The sequence below is a fragment of the Quercus lobata genome, chromosome 2 (assembly GCF_001633185.2).
Source record: "Quercus lobata isolate SW786 chromosome 2, ValleyOak3.0 Primary Assembly, whole genome shotgun sequence".
Taxonomy (NCBI): Eukaryota; Viridiplantae; Streptophyta; class Magnoliopsida; order Fagales; family Fagaceae; genus Quercus; species Quercus lobata.
The window spans coordinates 12,207,486-12,225,344 of NC_044905.1; the positions used below are offsets into that span (position 1 = coordinate 12,207,486).

General features: G+C 34.4%; 1 protein-coding gene across 1 annotated transcript; it reads left to right on the forward strand.

The window, feature by feature from the left end:
- The first annotated feature begins 9,035 nt into the window (after nt 1-9,035).
- LOC115974523 (prostaglandin E synthase 2-like) lies at nt 9,036-15,175 on the forward strand. Its single transcript, XM_031094924.1, has 6 exons — nt 9,036-9,509; nt 10,318-10,452; nt 10,575-10,653; nt 10,916-11,010; nt 14,497-14,664; nt 14,752-15,175. Exons 1-6 carry the CDS (start codon nt 9,176-9,178, stop codon nt 14,910-14,912), a joined length of 972 nt encoding a protein of 323 aa, XP_030950784.1. The 5' UTR covers nt 9,036-9,175; the 3' UTR covers nt 14,913-15,175.
- Nucleotides 15,176-17,859: the final 2,684 nt, after the last annotated feature.

Sequence of the window (17,859 nt, forward strand, 5' to 3'; positions counted from 1 at the left end):
TAGGGTGAATAGAGGGGTCTTTATATAGAGCCAGATTCAGCGACTTCCGAGTCGGTTCCTATTTCCCATTATGCCCTTGGTGGAAATCTCCTAGATCTCCACTTTTTTGTGAGTTTGTTGCGGCCCTTTTTGGGTATTTTGTTTCTTACTCCTAATTCTACACGCAATGCGATAACCGACCCACGCCCAATGAGTCGCGTTTTTCGCACGCTCCAATGGGAATAGAGTGCTTAAATAAGTTGAAAATCGAGTGGGCCGCGGCCCAGTTGTTATGAGATTTTCCCGAACGAAATAAGCCACACAAAAAAGTGGGACCTGTCACTCATGCTTTTGCACTCCACCACTCGACCCCCGTGGTTCTTAAGACCACTTTAACTTTTTTTTTTTTTTTTTTGAATAGGACGTGGTTCTTAGACCACTTGATTGATAAATTTGGTTTGTGGAAATTTTGTTAATCAATTTTTGTCACAGAATATAAATGATTAAGGATGTATTTGGATATTACTTATTTGTTAAAAATTAAAAGTTTATTGTTGAAAATATTATAGCAAAATAATTTTTAAAGATAGGAATAATGTCATAGGACCCAAAAATGCATTAGTATGAGTGTTTTTGCGTTTTTGACTGGGTCGTGAACAGTGCCATGAGACCTAGCCAAAAACGCAAACATTGGATTGCATGTTGAAAACGTGCAACCCAAACGCACGCTAAGTTGCAATTTCTTACTTGAAGTTTTAGGTAATTTTGATTTTATCCTTTTAAGTGCTTGCATGATATACAAATTATCACATTTTAACTACCAATTCTAAAATTCACTTACATCATATTATGTAAAATTGTGTAAAAATACATATATTTTTTTACTATAATCATCCAAAATGAATAGTGCTAGTGTAATTTTATTATTCATTTTGCATTTAGCTTTTTATTCTTTTTTTACATATTTTGATAATGAAAAAAGAGAATGGATGATGATTGTTTTGTGTAAAAAAAAGAGAAACAATTACAAAAATCAAGAAAATTTTATATTTTAATGAAATATAGTGCAAGATATAAAATATGGTGTAGGGTATTCTGAAAAATAAGTATATAAAATAGAAAAAATAAATTTGTATGCCACAATAAACATAAATTTTATGTGAACTAATGCGAATGCTCCAGTATTGCATATCATTTAGATACAAGTTCTTCGTCCATGCATTGTGATGAGGTGTCCATTTCATTTTACTATCATTATGAACAAATAGCATCCATATTACATAGTGGGCAGCTCAACCATTAGGACATTTAGGCAATGGCTCCCAAATGGAACAAGGCCCCCTAAATATAACATACTAGATTTCATTGTCTTATAATATTGCACAAAAAAAAAAATAACAAAAAAATTAGAGTCTTTCACTTAGGGGGAAAAACATATTTTATTAGCTAATAGAATGTTTTGTTTATCTATCTTATGATATAAAAATTTTAATTAAGGCCCAAAAAATTAATAAATAAAAATAATTTTTAAAATATTACACTCTTTTCGAATGTTCAACATTTTATTATTACATTTTACTATGTTTTCAATAGTTTAAGAATGTACAAATTTTCAATCTTCCAAAAATTGTATTATTCCTATTTCTCTTTATCAAAATTAATATTATAGTTAATAGTTTTCGAGGCAAATTTATTTCTGAAATCCCAAGGCAAATTTATTTCTGAAATCCATTATTTAATAATCAAAGTTCAACATTGCCAAAAGAGACAATGGTCATCTAAAATATTATATTTATTTTGATATTGATTGTTTCAATATTGTGAGAATTAAAAGTTTTAAAATGCGTCTTGTAGGGGTATTGGGCCCAAGAGTTCATTATCTATTAGTATATTCTTGTTACGAACCTGGTGGTTCCTAATGGAGATTGATGGGAATTATAGGAAAATGGATGGAAATTGTAAGGAAATTGACTTAATTCGAGGTAGACACCCTCCATAGAGAAATAGAGAGATTAAAAGAGAGAGAGAGAGAGAGATGCACTAATGCACTAAGAAAATGGTTTATTCTTCATTGATATCTAATGTTGAATTACAATTATGTATTTATATGAGACTAGCTCTAATCTCATTGGTCCACATGGCTCAAGATAATTGGTTAATTAATTCAACATGTGCTCTATGAATTAGACCACATGTTAAATAAGCTACATGTGCTCACATCCTAATCTCAACTAACTACCTAACTAAAGGGATTACAACAATTATTTTATATTCCTAACATTTCCCTCCCCTTAAAAACACCTTGCCCATAAAGGTGTTGTTATTGAGTGACACCTTCATGAGGGGAAACCAACCACTAATCCAATACGCTAAAGCATCTTGACTGTTGAACTCATCAAATATTTCCAAGCAATTAATCACAACCTATTAATAAACTGAAGCAGTCACATTGATTTTATCGCCTTTGAGACTCGTTGGCCACACCATTAAATCCTCAAGATGGATTAAGCCTAGCAATGACAACAATCTTGGAATAACATGCTGCTGAAAAATGAACTCGGGGTAGTTACTAACACATGGCCATGACTGAATGATATAATTTTTGTCCTTTCTTTGAGAAGAACCTTCCCCTGCTACATTGGTCTCATTGTAAAGTTGTCTAGGAGAACCATTTCTTGACATGTAGTACAAAAAGATAATCACATAATGCTTTGCGAGAAGTAATTTGCTTCCAAGGACACATTGGTATAGTTCACGAGGTTCACTGGGAAAAGACATCACATATTGTTTCTTGCAAGAAGTGATTCTTTCTTGGAAATGAAGATCTGACAGTGTTGTTGCTAATAGCCTGACATTCCATTCTTCATCATCTAAACAACAAGTACGTAATGCTCTTGACTTTAAACATAATTTCTTATAAAAATTGTGATCAACTGGGCTGTGGAACCCATCATTTATCCCACAGTTGTCACCACCATTTGTTGGTGTGAAGGCTTCGGGATACATGTTGGCTTCCATAAGTGTAGGCAAGAGACCTTCTAGGAACATCAACTTGGGCTTGCCACCAAGAAATCGCCATGTAAGTGCGGAATTCTCAAACATAGAAGGGAATGTGACTCCATCTTGATGACAACCAAGGAAAAGAGAGACTTTGTCACTGTAGCCAAGTCCAAGATCAACCTTAAATCCATTTACTCCACATGAAGCTAAGCTAGTGTGAAGCTCATTATAGAATTTAGAGACCTTAGGATACACTATATCCAGGCTATGCACGGAGAGGCTGTCCAAGACCAAGTATGGTTGGTTGCAAATTATTCTTGGGGACTGCACTGGACATGGGAAAGCATTATGTTCTTCTAGTACTAATTCCTTTAAATCAAGAAACTCTTTAAGATCAGCCATATCTTCACTGTCAAGGGTAGTTTTTGTTGATTCAACAACCTGAAACTTGTCACTTGTTCCTTCAAAAAGCTGTAACTCCTCTTCTGTCATATTCTCGAGATCCTCCTGCACTCTTGAAAGTTCTTTCTTCATGGCCATGTTTAATTCAGCCAAGGCCTTCATCTTCTTTGAAATATCCTTGACTTCTTCTAAGGCTTTGTTCAACATTTGCTGTATTTCTTTCAAAAGTTTTCTTTGATCACAATTGCTCGTCTCCGGATCAACAACTCTGATACCACTTATTACAAACTCGGTAGTTCCTAATGGAGATTGATGGGAATTATAGGAAAATGGACGGGAATTGTAGGGAAATTGACTTAATTCGAGGTAGTCACCCTCCATAAAGAAATAGAGAGATTAAAAGAGAGAGAGATGCATTAATGCACTAAGAAATTGGTTTATTCTTCATTGATATCTAATGTTGAATTACAATTATGTATTTATATGAGATTAGCTCTATTCTCATTGGTCCACATGGCTCAAGATAATTGGTTAATTAATTCAACATGTGCTCTATGAATTAGACCACATGTTAAATAAGCTACATGTGCTCAAATTCTAACTAACTCATCCTAATCTCAACTAACTACCTAATTAAAGGGATTACAACAATTATTTCATATTCCTAACAATATTGGGCTTGTGACCCAAGTCGAGGACGAGGGCTTATTCAAAGAGGAGGAATCTTTGTCAAAAGAGACTGTGTTGGTGAATAAAGAAGTCAATTTTGGTCATAATGGCTTAACAAGATGGTCCAAGGATAAATGTCTCCTTAGCTAACCAAAGTCGAGATCCGAAGAGGTAGTCTGTCGACCAAGGTAACGTTCCAGGAAGTTCTGTTGATGCAGATAAGCATTGCAGAGGCATCAGACAGGGAGGAGTCCTAAAATATTTAAAGAGAAAGCTATTGTCTCTGCATTAAATGCATTGTAGCTAACTCTTTGGCCGCATTAATGTGGAGGTGATACCTGAACAGTAGATTTCAGTATTACAGCTACTACGTGGAGATTTATGGGAGGTGCTGATAGGACAAGTATCAACACCAACTATCTGGAATGCACGTGGAGCGAAAAGATGAAAGGGGAAGAGAGTATAAAAGAAAGAGAGAGCACTAAAAGAAGGGATCGAGAAACTAAGAGAAATTATTGTAGTATCAAGAATTGACTTTGTAATCAAACCTAAAAGAAATATATAAGAATAGATATCCTCAGACTTTGCCGAGGACGATTTTCTTCATCAAAAACCTGTCTGTTTACATCTTCTTGTCATTTGAATCTACTTTTGTGTTTGTCTAATTCATTAGAGCCTAGTTTTCCAACCCATTCTCTACAAATTCATTGTTTTGGGCTTTTTGGGCCTAAGTTCATCTATTTGTTGGACTAGGGACTCAAATCTGGTCCTTACACATTTTATAAGTATATGAAAATAGTCCAATTAATGTCTCAAATTATATAAAAATGTTGGATTTTTTTCCCTAATACATGTATTGCTTATAAAATATTAAGTAATAATACATTTTACATTTGAGCTTGGTCCCAAAATATGTTCCTTAGACTATGCCATATTTTTTGCAAATCGTGAATTTGAACTAGGTTTTAAAAGAATGCGTCTGAAATTGAATTGAGGTATTCTATAGAAATGACGTAGTTTAGAATTTACAAAATTTTAAAGCTTTTATTTTATATTTAAAATACTTTATACATATGAAAAATCTTCATAGAAATGTGGTCATATTTTGCTTGAAATGCGTTTAACATCCCAATAACATGATTAATATTTCATGATTTTGGCATTTTAGTGTAGTGATATTAGTACTAAAAAAAAAAACCAATTTAATCTATGCTAAAGTTGTTTAAAAAACATGTATCAAATTGATGCATTTTGCAAATAAGAGTTCAACGAGTATCACAAAATATCTCATTTTAAATTGTCGTCTCAGGCCACAAAATGTGTTAAGTCGGCCCGCTAGAATTCAAACCATTACTCTTCATGTTTTGTATCTTATTCATCCTTGTATCATTTCTTAGTTAATATTCCAACCTATACAGTTGATTTGATAAGAGAAGTGAATACATTAGTAAGAGAATGAGTAGTTGTAAATCATGTCATTGGTTACTTCTTTGTCTTAATATAAGACTCAGGTCTGGTGCATCTTGACCAACCGTTGCCGACTACGACTTTCCCCTAAATAAGGGAAGGGCATAAAGCCCGCCATTTTGGATTGTCTAGGAGAAAAAGCAGTATTCCTAACTTTTACGAAATGAGACTGGTAAAAAATATAATTGTGTGAGATAAAAAAATGAAGAAACATGAATAATGCATTAAAGTTAAACCATTCTATGAAAAGTCAAGAGAAGTGGAGAGAAAAAGAGTTCTGTTATGCTGTCATGTTCACCTAGGCCTTAATATACTACTACTATTAAACTCTTCAGTTATTACACAACTATTCACCTCTTCAGTTACTATGAATGAATCTTGTGTTAGATAAGTTTCAAATTTCCTTTAGCCTGAACAAAGAAAATAATTGTTTTAGTCATGGTTAAGGACATATGTTGACTAAACTTGATTTTTTTTTTTTTAGAGAGGACTAAACTTGATTGGTTGCACTTTCTCAACTATTTCGATCCTATGGAAGCGGCTTAACGTGGCATAATTCGTCAAAAACCAAACAATAAACAATAGTGCTTTTTTGGGGCTAAAAATGGTAAACTGAAACTTTAGCAACAAAGAGCAGAAGTGACCCAAACCCACATAATGAAGTCCATATATCGGGTCCATGTAAAGCCTAAATAAGCCCTATCATAACTTCTAAGCCATGCTTTAAAGAATACAATATATTACAAAATATGTATAGTGGGCACACAAATAATCAAGCCTTGTTTTGCATCGGACTTGTAGGATCTTCACAAAAATGATTGTTTAATGACTTTTCCTATTATTTCCCCCATACTCCACTTCTAAAACAATATGTTCACTTCTTAAAACATCTCATATACATAAGCGGGAATGGGAGAAGGGGTCCAATTTATCCGATAGTTTTTTTTTTTTTTTTTTTTTTAATTTATTTATTTTGAGAAAGAATCCGATAGTATTATAAATGTAAATAACAATTTAGTAAAGAAAAATGACATGGTTTACCAAGAGTTTGTAGACACCTCCTAACATTTTTAACAAATATATTTAGGGTCCAAATCCTCCCCAATTATCAAATTATATATATAATCCACACTAAAGAATATGTTGCATTCCAACATATCCACCAAAGAAATTAAATCAAAACTTATGTTCGGGGTATTGTAAGGACCAAATTTGAGTCCTTAGCCCAAAGGATAAATGAACTTAGGCCCAAAAAACCCAATACAATGAATTTATAAAGAGTGAGTTGGAAAACTGGGCTTTAATGAATCAGATAATAGGTAAAGTGGATTCAAATGACAAGAAAATGAAGATTGACTAATTTAATCTTAAGAAAATTGTCATCGGTACAGTGTGAGGAGATCAGTTCTTATATATTGATTCTCAAATTGGATTACAAGTTCAATTTTTTATTGCTACAATGTTTATCTTTTTATTTCTCAATTCCTTTTTTCTCAAGGGTCTCTTACATTATATATCTCCCTTTGAATGATCTTGGCCCTCCATTTGTTGATCATTCAAGCCACTACTTGAGTGTTTGTCCCATCGGACACCCTTACAGGCCCTCTATGAGTTGGGGTAACCAAGATGACACTGTTCAAGGATCTTCCCTACATAAATGCGGCAAGAGAGTTAGCTGCAAAGCATTCAATGCGGTGGTAGCAGCTTTTTCTTAGATATTTCTTGGCTCTCATTTGTACTGTACGTTTGCAGTGCATATCCTTATCAATAGAACTTCTTGGAACGTCATTCTGGACGATAGAACACACTTTCTGAACCCTTCTTCGTTTAGCTGAGGAGATACTCTTCCTCGACCTACCTCTCCCAATCTTTACAGTTATAGCTTGCTCGTGAAATTCAAAGTCTTGCTTTTTCCTCACAATTGATCTATTCTTAGATCACTATGCCTCCTCAGACAAGCCCAAGGCCCAATATATATTTGGGCTTGCGTCCCCACAGGTATTGTAAGGATAAGGGCACAGGATCGTATATTGGGCCTTGGGGTTTTTTTGAGGACACTGAGTGGTCCGAAAATGGACAAATAGTTATTAGGGGTTCCAATTTGAAGTCTCATGAGTAAAGAACGAATGGAAGGAGGTCCGAGGAGGAACTCCTCCTCAGATATGATGAATGCAACTCAAATATCTATTTCAGCAATTAGAATGACCCTTCAGGAAGCTCCAATGATAGGGACGTGCCTCATGAATATACGAGAAAGAAGGAAACCCAAAAATATTCAAGGAAAAGCTACCATCGCATTAAATGCACTGCAGCTACTTTTCTGGCTGTATTTATGTGGAAAAGACCTTTGAACAATATTGCCTTGACTATCACAACTCACAGAAAGTCAAAGAGGGTGTCTGGTGGGACAGGTACTCAAGTAAGGGATCAAATAATTAATAAGTGTAGGATCAAGATGGTCCGAAAGGAGCTATATAATGTTAGAGATCTTCCATGAGTAAAGGGAATGAGAAAAAGAGAGAGAGAACACTGTAGCAATCTAAATGGTTATAGAACCCCATTGTGATCAATTTATATAAGTGTGACCTCCTCGGATAGTGAAGTGTTTCAGCTTTATTTTCTTTGTTCTTACTCGATTACCTTTCAAATCCCTACTAGCTGTTGTTAAATTCACTAAGGCTTAATTCTTCAACTCATTTTCTACAAATTTATTGTATTGAGCTCATTGAACTAAGATTCATACATTTCGGGCTTGGACTGCAAATTGTGTCCCTATAGGTATGTTTTAGAGAACAAAATAGAAATTACTCCAAACTTTGAAATTATAATTTAGTTTATTTTCTTTGCGAAAATTTGTTAATTATTAATTTATTATATAATTTTGGTCTATATATAGAGAAATAATTGTTAAAGTAAAGTAATTAAAGAATCGGGTATCTTTCTCCAAAAAAAAAAAAAAGAATCGGGTTTTAAACGCAGCTAAAAAGGGAATTTTTTTTCTAAATAACAATAAATATTAAAAAATTTAGTTAATTGTCAAGTTTCAAAACAATGTTGAAAACTAACATCTTGAGTGTCTAAAACTCGAGTTCCAAGAAAAAAATCGAGTTTTTAAGTCTCGATTTGTATGTGGATTACGCTAAAGTGGGAAAAAATCAAGCTGAAAATCGAGTTTTAAAGACTCGATTTCCACAAATTGAATAAAAACGCCGTTATAGGTCTATAAAACGTCACTATAGGGCTTAAAAACACCACTATAGGACTCCCTAAACCTATACTTACAAAAAAAATTTACAGAAAAACACCGCTATAGGGCTTTAAAACGACACTGTAAGACTTAAAAACGCCACTATAGGTGAAATTTTTTTTTGCATGAAACTCGAGTTTTAAAGACTCAAGATCTACGTGGCATTTTCACACTCGCGGCGCGAGTCTTTTGAACTCGAGTTCTAATAGGATCTCAAGATGCTATTTTCCTTTATTGTTTCAAACATTGTTTAACTAACTATATACAATCTTTTTTCACTACTATTTTGCACATTACCTCGCTAAAAAGGCCCAAAACCCTGAACCCTATAGTCATGAACTCAAGCTCAAGCCTAACGACGTGACCAAACAAGGAGAGTCCCTCCTATTCCCACGTAACTAGAGAGTGAAAATGAGAAGGGTTAACGTTAACGGAGTCGCCGTCCTCGTTGGCCAAGCAATCGGAGGCGGAGCCACCGCCGCGTCAGCCAATCGGCAGCGAGTCCTTCAAGCGGCGCTGTACGGCACGTGCTCAAATTTCAACTCCGAGCGCTTTGGCCTGTCGTCACGGTCAGCTCCTCCCTCTGTCACAAACGGTTGTGTCGCAGGGACAAAGTCCTTCTCTGCGGCGGCCACGTCTCTGGCTCAGGACCACGCGCACGCACACGCACACTCGCACAAGTTCTCACCCAAAGACGTGGTTCTTTACCAGTACGAAGCCTGCCCTTTCTGCAACAAAGTTAAAGGTATAAATCAAAATTCAATTTGCCGGTTATACGGTGCGTTTTGATTACTAGTAGTAGTTTAATTTCACATCTTTGTAGAAACAATCAATGTTGCTCTATAAGTATTATTATTGATTAGCTGAGAAAATGAGTATTTGTTATTTGCTTTTTGGTGTGAAATGAACTTTGGTTTCGGTCTTTATACAATAAGTTTAATTCGGTATTTTACGTCTCTGTTGGAAACACTAGGAGGTGCCAATTGAGCTACAAGGATCGTGGCTACTTTTAAGGAGTAATTGAATCTTTTGATTTGTTAACAAGAACAATAAATATACATTTCCTTTCCATTTGCTTTAACAGAAAACATTTTCCGGAAAATAACTCGGTTTTTTATTGTGTGTGTGTGTGTGTGTGTTCAGTGGTGACCTTGAAAACAATGTAGAAAACATTTATAATGTGGATTTTATCTGTGTTAGTTTGTTGAGTATGTGACACTCTAGAAACTGTTTTCAGCTATATTGGGCAATAGAAAATGTTTTCCGTTTACTTGTGCGTGGACAAACTACTAGAAAATGCAGAAAACATTCCATTTGATGATCTTTTCTAGCTAAAAATACAGCTGATATGGTTGTTTGTTGATAGAAATGCACTTAAATAATAAAATAATGGAACCCTCAGCAAAAAAAAAAAAAAAATGGTATGTTAGTATGGTTTTCAGGAAATTGAGAATGGATGGACAAATGATTAGCAATGTAATTTTGAAACAATGCACTTTGATATTTTTGTACTTTTTATATATTTATTTATTTGGAGTTTGGTATTCTTTCAGCGTTCTTGGATTATTACAAAATTCCATACGGAGTAGTGGAGGTTAATCCCATCAACAAAAAGGAGATCAAGTGGTCTGATTACAAGAAAGTGCCTATACTCAAGGTTGATGGTGAACAGATGGTTGATTCTTCAGGTCTTGCTTGATTTCCTTTTTATATTGTTTGCGATTTAAGTGCAAATTTAAGGCTATCACCCAAGTTCCTTTCTTATATCTTGTGGTTGTTTTTGTTAATTTAGCTTGTTTTACTTGTGCAGACATAATTGATAAACTGTTCCAAAAACTTCATCCTGATAATCCTGTTGCAAGTGGTGATGAAGAAACAAAGTGGCGTGGGTATGGTGGTTTATCTTTTGATTGTTCTACTTTCGCAGCTTTTGAATTTCTTATGTAAATTACTTTGTAATAAATTTCAGAGCTGAGGACCGATTTGTAGGTGCTATAAGAAAGAGTTTTGCGTAATTGAGTTCTTAATTCTTATATGAATTGTGTGCTACTGTTATTCTAAATGTTGCTGTATCTAAAGTCATATTTTTTTGTAGTGTAAATAGCCTTTGACATAGATGAATTGATGACATGCTGTTATTGAAAATGTTAGGTGGGTGGATAATCACTTGGTACATGTTTTATCTCCAAACATATATCGAACTACTTCTGAAGCTATCGAATCATTTGACTATATCACCACTCACGGTATGTTACCAGATCAATCTCACATCTCACATTAATTCAACTTATGGTTCCATCAACCCCCACCCTCCCTTTTTTCCCCTCTTAATATGTAATATTACACCAGAAAGCATGGTAGTTTGCTGCTTGTGATCCATCATAGATATTTTCTTTAACACTTCTATTCTATCACATAGAAATTGTGTTAAATTAGTTTTGTAGTTGTTAATTTATTTGGACACCAAAAGCAAACATTGACTGTGACGTTTGGTTCCTTCTCTCTCTCTCAAAATCATTAATTTTATGTAACGAGTTAACTTGCAATTTACTCATCACTTGTTGGAAATTTTCATCTTAGTCCAATGTGGGAATTGTTTTGAATTTGTTTAGACTTAAGTTGCTCACAGTAGTGAGTTAGCCTTTTTACATGATTTTGCTGTGTTAAACTAACTGAATATGGTATTTGTCAGTGTCAGGACTGAATTTGTTGCACTATGATTTAAACATTGACCTAGTTAGAGGAGGAGGGTGATGCATCATTTGTAAGGGCCACCCAAAAGCAATTCATATGAGAATTAGTTAAGTGTTTGTACGTCTTAATATTAGTAAATATAACAAGTGAGGAGACTAGAAATTGGTATTATGAATATTCTGATGTATCATCTTAAAGCATCTTTTGAAAGCACCCCTCTACTTAAACAAGCAAATTTTAGTTACAATCAGCATTGGTTTATTTTCCACATTAAATTCAATTTACTAGGAAGTAGGAACCAGGTTTTGCTAAGACTTGAAATCTTAGACCCATTTTAGGAATTGCAATACAATTCTATGCTTTTTCAATTCTCCACCCAGATAAGAAAAGGCACAAATCTCACTATAATTCGGAGAAACCTTTCTATTATGTTGCAGTAAAAATTTTGCACTTGTTAGGGTTTTCCTACTTATGCCTGCTCCAATCAAATATTTCTTTGCCTTGGTATGAGTAAAAAAGTAATAGTGCTTGATTTATTCAGGCATGAAATTGCTATATAGAAAGGCTAGTTTCCAGAAGAAATGAATTTTAACATATTTATTTGGATTGGTGAGCTTTTGAATAAGGAAAAAGTTCTGCGCATGTCTCTTATACCTTCTCCACCAATTTTTACCTGATCTCCTGACTCAGTTTTGCCCTAGGGACTTTCAATGCTCTGTAGGATATCCTTACCTAAGCTTTGGCCAACACAATTACACCCTCTGTAATTGAGCTCATACCCTCAACCCAATTTAACAACGAAGGTCTATGGACTACTGCTACGCACATAGCTCAGGGGTTTATTCACTCTGCCATACATGATATTGGGGGCATCCTGTGGCCGTTGAATCTGATTTAGACAAAGTCTATCATGGATTATCTCAAGTTTTGCATCAACCTTCATGATCATTAGAGGTTGGTTTCCTAATGACCTTGTTTATTTGGTTATATTTTTTTCCAGTCCTCTGTAAAGTAAAATTACATGGTCCTTTAAGACTAAAGGAGATCTTAGGCAAAGAGATCAATTCACTCTATTAGACTAGAGAGAACATCTGCAACCAATGAAATTTCTCTCCAAGGCTTGAAGTCTGGAAGAAGGGCACTCATGTTAGTCATCTGACTAGCTGCTGCTTTTTGCACATTTCTGTTCATCAAGCCAGGTCTACTCTCGATTGTTTGGATAAATCTTTATCCATCCCGCTTGTCTATCCTTTCAAGTCCATGCTATAGAATGTATGAAGGAGTTTCACTGTTTTACTATATTTTGATTGTTGTCTTATATATATATATATATATATATATATCAAAGTCCAAGTTATTAACCTCACTGATAACCTCTGCAGATAAAACTTCCTGAATCCAATGTAGGACACGAATTAACTACTTTCAAGAAACCATAGAAAAATCCAATCAGGCTTTCATGCTGGAAAGCCCATTTGATGCAAGAAAAGTAACATTTGCATTTTCTAGAGAGAGAGATTCTAAAGAGAGAGAGGGAATTCACAACTTAATCTAAACTCAAAAAATTCTGAAATCTACTAAATCAATCTATTAATTACAATGCATGTGCATGGATATTTATAGCGTATGGCTTCTTTAACTAGCCCACATTTATCACATGTTAGAATACATTTGTAACATTTAATCACATGCTAGATATAATAAAGCACACTGATTCTACTTCTATTTTCTAACTTCTTAAAATCTAGCATGTGCATGTGCCTCTAACTAATTTTCCTTCCAATTTTCAAATACTACTTCAAACTTGGCATATGTAGATTTAGCTACAATAGCCATATGGCATGTGTCAAATTTTGTCATCCCAGGCCATTCCACATATTCCACGTGGCACATGCTGCCATGTCATTAGTTCCATGTGTCATCATGCCATGTCATTCCTCTCCATATATGCATCACCATTGCCCTTCTCTTGCTGGTAACCACAGCAATTCAATTTGCATTCTGTTGATTTTCTCAATCTCAGTCTCATTTAGGATGTCTCTATGAATATCCCAAAAAAGGGAAGTGAATAAACCCAAATGGGATGGTGGGCTTAATTTAAAACTAACATTGCTTTATATGATTTGTCATTCCTCATCTAGAGCATTTATAATTTTGGAGCAATATCTACTTGATTTTTGTTCCAGTGTGCTTAATTTTTAACCAAAATTTGTTGAAACGTATCATCTTGCTTTAAACCCTAAAATTGACTAAGTTAATGTTAGACTGAAATCTAGCACTCAACCTAGTTGACTTTTACTAGGGTTGGCTCCACGCAGTTCTTCTTTGAACACCAACAGTAGATAGGATTTGAGAATTGAATTCTAAACACAATTTACGTACCATTTGAATCTGCAAACCTAGCCCCTGGGACCTTCTTCACCCAAGGATGTGATGAGTCGACATCAAGGTGCCAAACAACTCTGTTGGTGAGAGCTCTTGGAAGTCGTCAAACTGTTATCCCCAGTGTACCTATGATTGATTGAGCAAGAGCCCTTCCATACGGGACTCCCAAATCACCATGGCCTACTTTTGCCTCTGTTCGGCAAGTGAAAGCATGTGAAGAAATTAACAAGCTAGAAAAGGCCTATACGTTTTCCTAGTAAAGGTTCCTGAATCCTGATTGATTACAGTGACTATGTCATTTTGATAGGAGTAGGTGCTTACTAGGGCAGGGCACTCTTCACTCAGTTCTGACTTGCTGTTTCCTGCATTCTCTTGTTTAAGTTGGTGTCAAATTTAACCAATCAAAAAAAGAGTTGATGTGTGTGTGTGTGTGTTTTTTTTTTTTTTTTTTTTTTTACAAAATAGAAATTTGTCTAGCCTAATCTTTAGTGTATATGTGTGTGAAGCTCCCTCTTGGAGACTTCCAGCTCTTGCCCCTCACACCCCACAAGCGCTTATACTTGTAGAGTGACCATCACACCAAGGGTATGCGGTGGTAAAAAAGAGTTGATGTTAACTTTAGCTAATGACCATAATTCACAATGATTATGCAGGCAATTTCAGTTTCACTGAGAGGATAATAGCAAAGTATGCTGGAGCAGCAGCTATGTATTTTGTGGCAAAAAACTTAAAGAAGAAACACAACATCACAAATGAGCGTGCAGCATTGTATGAAGCTGCTGAAACATGGGTGGATGCTCTGAAGGGCCGGAAATTTCTTGGTATGTTTAACTGACAGCATGATGTGGTTAAATTAACAGAATATGGTATTTTTTAGAATTAACTTTGATATTTCTCAACTTGAACAGGAGGGTCAAATCCTAATTTAGCTGATCTTGCTGTCTTTGGTGTTCTGAGGCCCATCCGACACCTCAAGTCTGGCAAAGATATGGTGCAGCATACACGGATTGGTGATTGGTATACTGGAATGGAAAGCGAAGTAGGAGAATCTTCTAGAATCAAGGCATAAGTAGAAAAGAAAAGGTTTGTTAATTGGTTGGACTTTGCTATCTGCTTCAGCCATCGGGTTTGTTGAATAAATCTTAAGTTGATATGCAACTAGTAAACTATTATTACAGGAAATTCTGAAGTAAAATGAAAACTCTTTTTCAATAGACAGGCAGAGGTTTAATATCTGGTGCTGTGAACAAGTTGTGGCCATATTGTTACTTTCTGTTTTTGGTAGCTACAGTACATATTTACTTGAGAAAGATCTTCCTTATGTTTGAACTAGCGCTTTGAAATTTCTCTCCAAACTAGTTACAGTACATATTTACATTTTCATGAGTTCTATAAACTGGAGTTATTCGTAAAAGAAAATATTATGAGAAGATATGTGAAACATAAATGTGTTGCTCCTACTTTAAGAGTTAAGACAGTAAAACATATAATGTAATATTTGCGGCAGCACAAGCATCACTGCCCTCCTAAAGGGTTTGAGTAACCTGAGAATTCTGTGAACTCATCTCGATACCCTAGCCATATTTGCCATGCACACCTGCCTTTCAACCTACTAGGCTACTATCAATCTGTTTTGTGTACACATTTTCAAAGAAGCAAAGTTTCTATTCAAACTAGTTTGAAAAGAAACCTTACAAACTCATCATATATCTTTATATTGAGGATGAATTTTGAAAATTTAATCGCTAGATTGCATATTCTTATTACATTCTTAATGCTTACAAAATTTCAAGAAAATCAAAAATCAATTGCTATATCATCAAATAAATGTTATAATTTCAAGTTTTTATGATCTAATGTAAAAAATAAGTTAATTGATCAAATAGTAAATAATATCCAATTTGAACGAAATTTGATATGTATGTTAAGAAAATAAGGAACATGAAATTCAACGGTTAGATTTTCAAAATTTACACCCAAAATAGAAATATATGATAAGTTTGAAAAGTTTCTCTCCAAACTAGTTTAGGGAGAAACTTTGCTTCTTTGAAAATGTGTACACAAAATAGATTGATAGTAGCCTAGAGGTTGAAAGGCAGGTGTGCATGGGAAATATAGCTAGGGTATCAGGATGAGTTCACAAAATTCTCAGGTTACTCAGACCCCTTTGGAGGGCAGTGATGCTTGTGTTGCCGCAAATATTACATTATATGTTTTATTGTCTTAACTCTTATGGCCTGTTTGGATGTTTAAAAAAGGAGGGGGAGTAGAGTAAAGGAAGGGAGAGTAATTCAATTACCTTGTTTGGAAGTTTTTTAAGGAATGAGAAGGGGGAGAGGGGTTTCAACTACCTCTAACCCCTCATTTTTAATTCCCCCAAATTGGAGAGATTTGAAGGGAGAATAGAATAGATAAATTATTGGTCAAATGAATTCTCTAATTTACTCTTTCTAGATTAACAAAATTACAAACCAAAAAATTAACATAGATCCTTCTTTTCTTTTCTTTTTCTCAGTAACTACTAATTAAAAAATTATTTTCCTCAGTAATCAAACTGACAATCAATTATTTGACTTTGAAAACTTTTCAAAGCATATTCTCAGGAATCAAACACAGCACCAGGTCCAAGTCATATTTATGAAATGGCAAAGTGCAGGTTTTCCAATAAATATTTATTAAATGGCTGTTGTGCTTTTTGATTGGTTTGATCGTCAGTCTAATCGATTTCTACAACAATCTCTCCGTCGAAAATTTTCAACTAACCCGTTGGCCAACTCACCAACCACTCAATGTTACATTGCTCTCTCCTATATATAAATAAGCCAATTTTTGGTGAAACATCTCAGGAATATTTTCACTCTCACACAGCTTGAAAATTTCTACAACACTATTTTTTGTCTCATTGTTTTTCATCTCTAGCCATTTCACGCACTGTTGATCGGTTTCGTTGTCACCTCTAACATGATGTTGGAGAGCAGGTCTATTTTTATTTTTATTTTTTTTTTTCTTTTGATTTGTTTCTGTTTGGTTTGATGGAAACTGTACAAATTTTCTTAAGAAAAAAACTGATAACTTGAATTAATATTTACGTAGAATGTTATCGGAAACTGAGTTTTTATGCTCAGCTGAGTTTTTGTTGAAATGTGGAAATTGAAGGGAATGGTGAAATGTGGTGCAGGTATGGGATGGTATTTTCTTGGCATCCAAACAGCGAAAGAACAGATTAAAAAAAAAAAAATTGCTTTATTAATTAGATTAAAAAAAAAAAGATTTTCAAATAGGGGTAAATTTGTTTATTTTAATCATTTCCTCTCATTTCCATCCTAATTTTAAAAACATCCAAACAAGATAAATGATTAATTACTCTCTTCCCTCTTACTAATTTTAAAAACATTCAAATAAGGTGGAGGATAACTATTTCCCTCTACTTTCCTCCCTCTAAACTTCCAAACAGGCCATTAACGTAGGAGCAATACATATATGCTTCACATATCTTCTCATAATATTTTCTTTTACGAATAACTCCAGTTTATAGAACTCATGAAAATGTAGTTGTTCCAAAATCCTATCTAATGAACACCTCCTAACAGGTAAATAATGTTTATATAATTAACTTAAAATAAGACAAGTTCGGTTCTCTTCCTTTCTCTCTTGAGGTCAAAGCTCACTTATTAAGGAGGGAAAAAAGATATAAAGACAAGTTAAAACAAAATGGAACCATCTCTATACAAATATGATGATAAAACTAATAGTTATTTTTCTGGTTCATTGGAGGTACACCCATCTAGGAGACGGTATCTCATTTGCATACAAGAGTTTTGCCCCAAGTAGAGTAATTTCTGAGATAACCTTTTCTTTCCTCTCTCTTCTTCTTCCTCTTCTTTTTTTTTTTTTTTTTTTGGCTGTGGACTTTTTCTTTCCTTCTAAATACTACTCTTCTGCTATAAGAAAGAATTGATATTCGATTTTAGTTTTAAAAAAAATAGACAACTCTCACATCCTTGATCATTCAATGT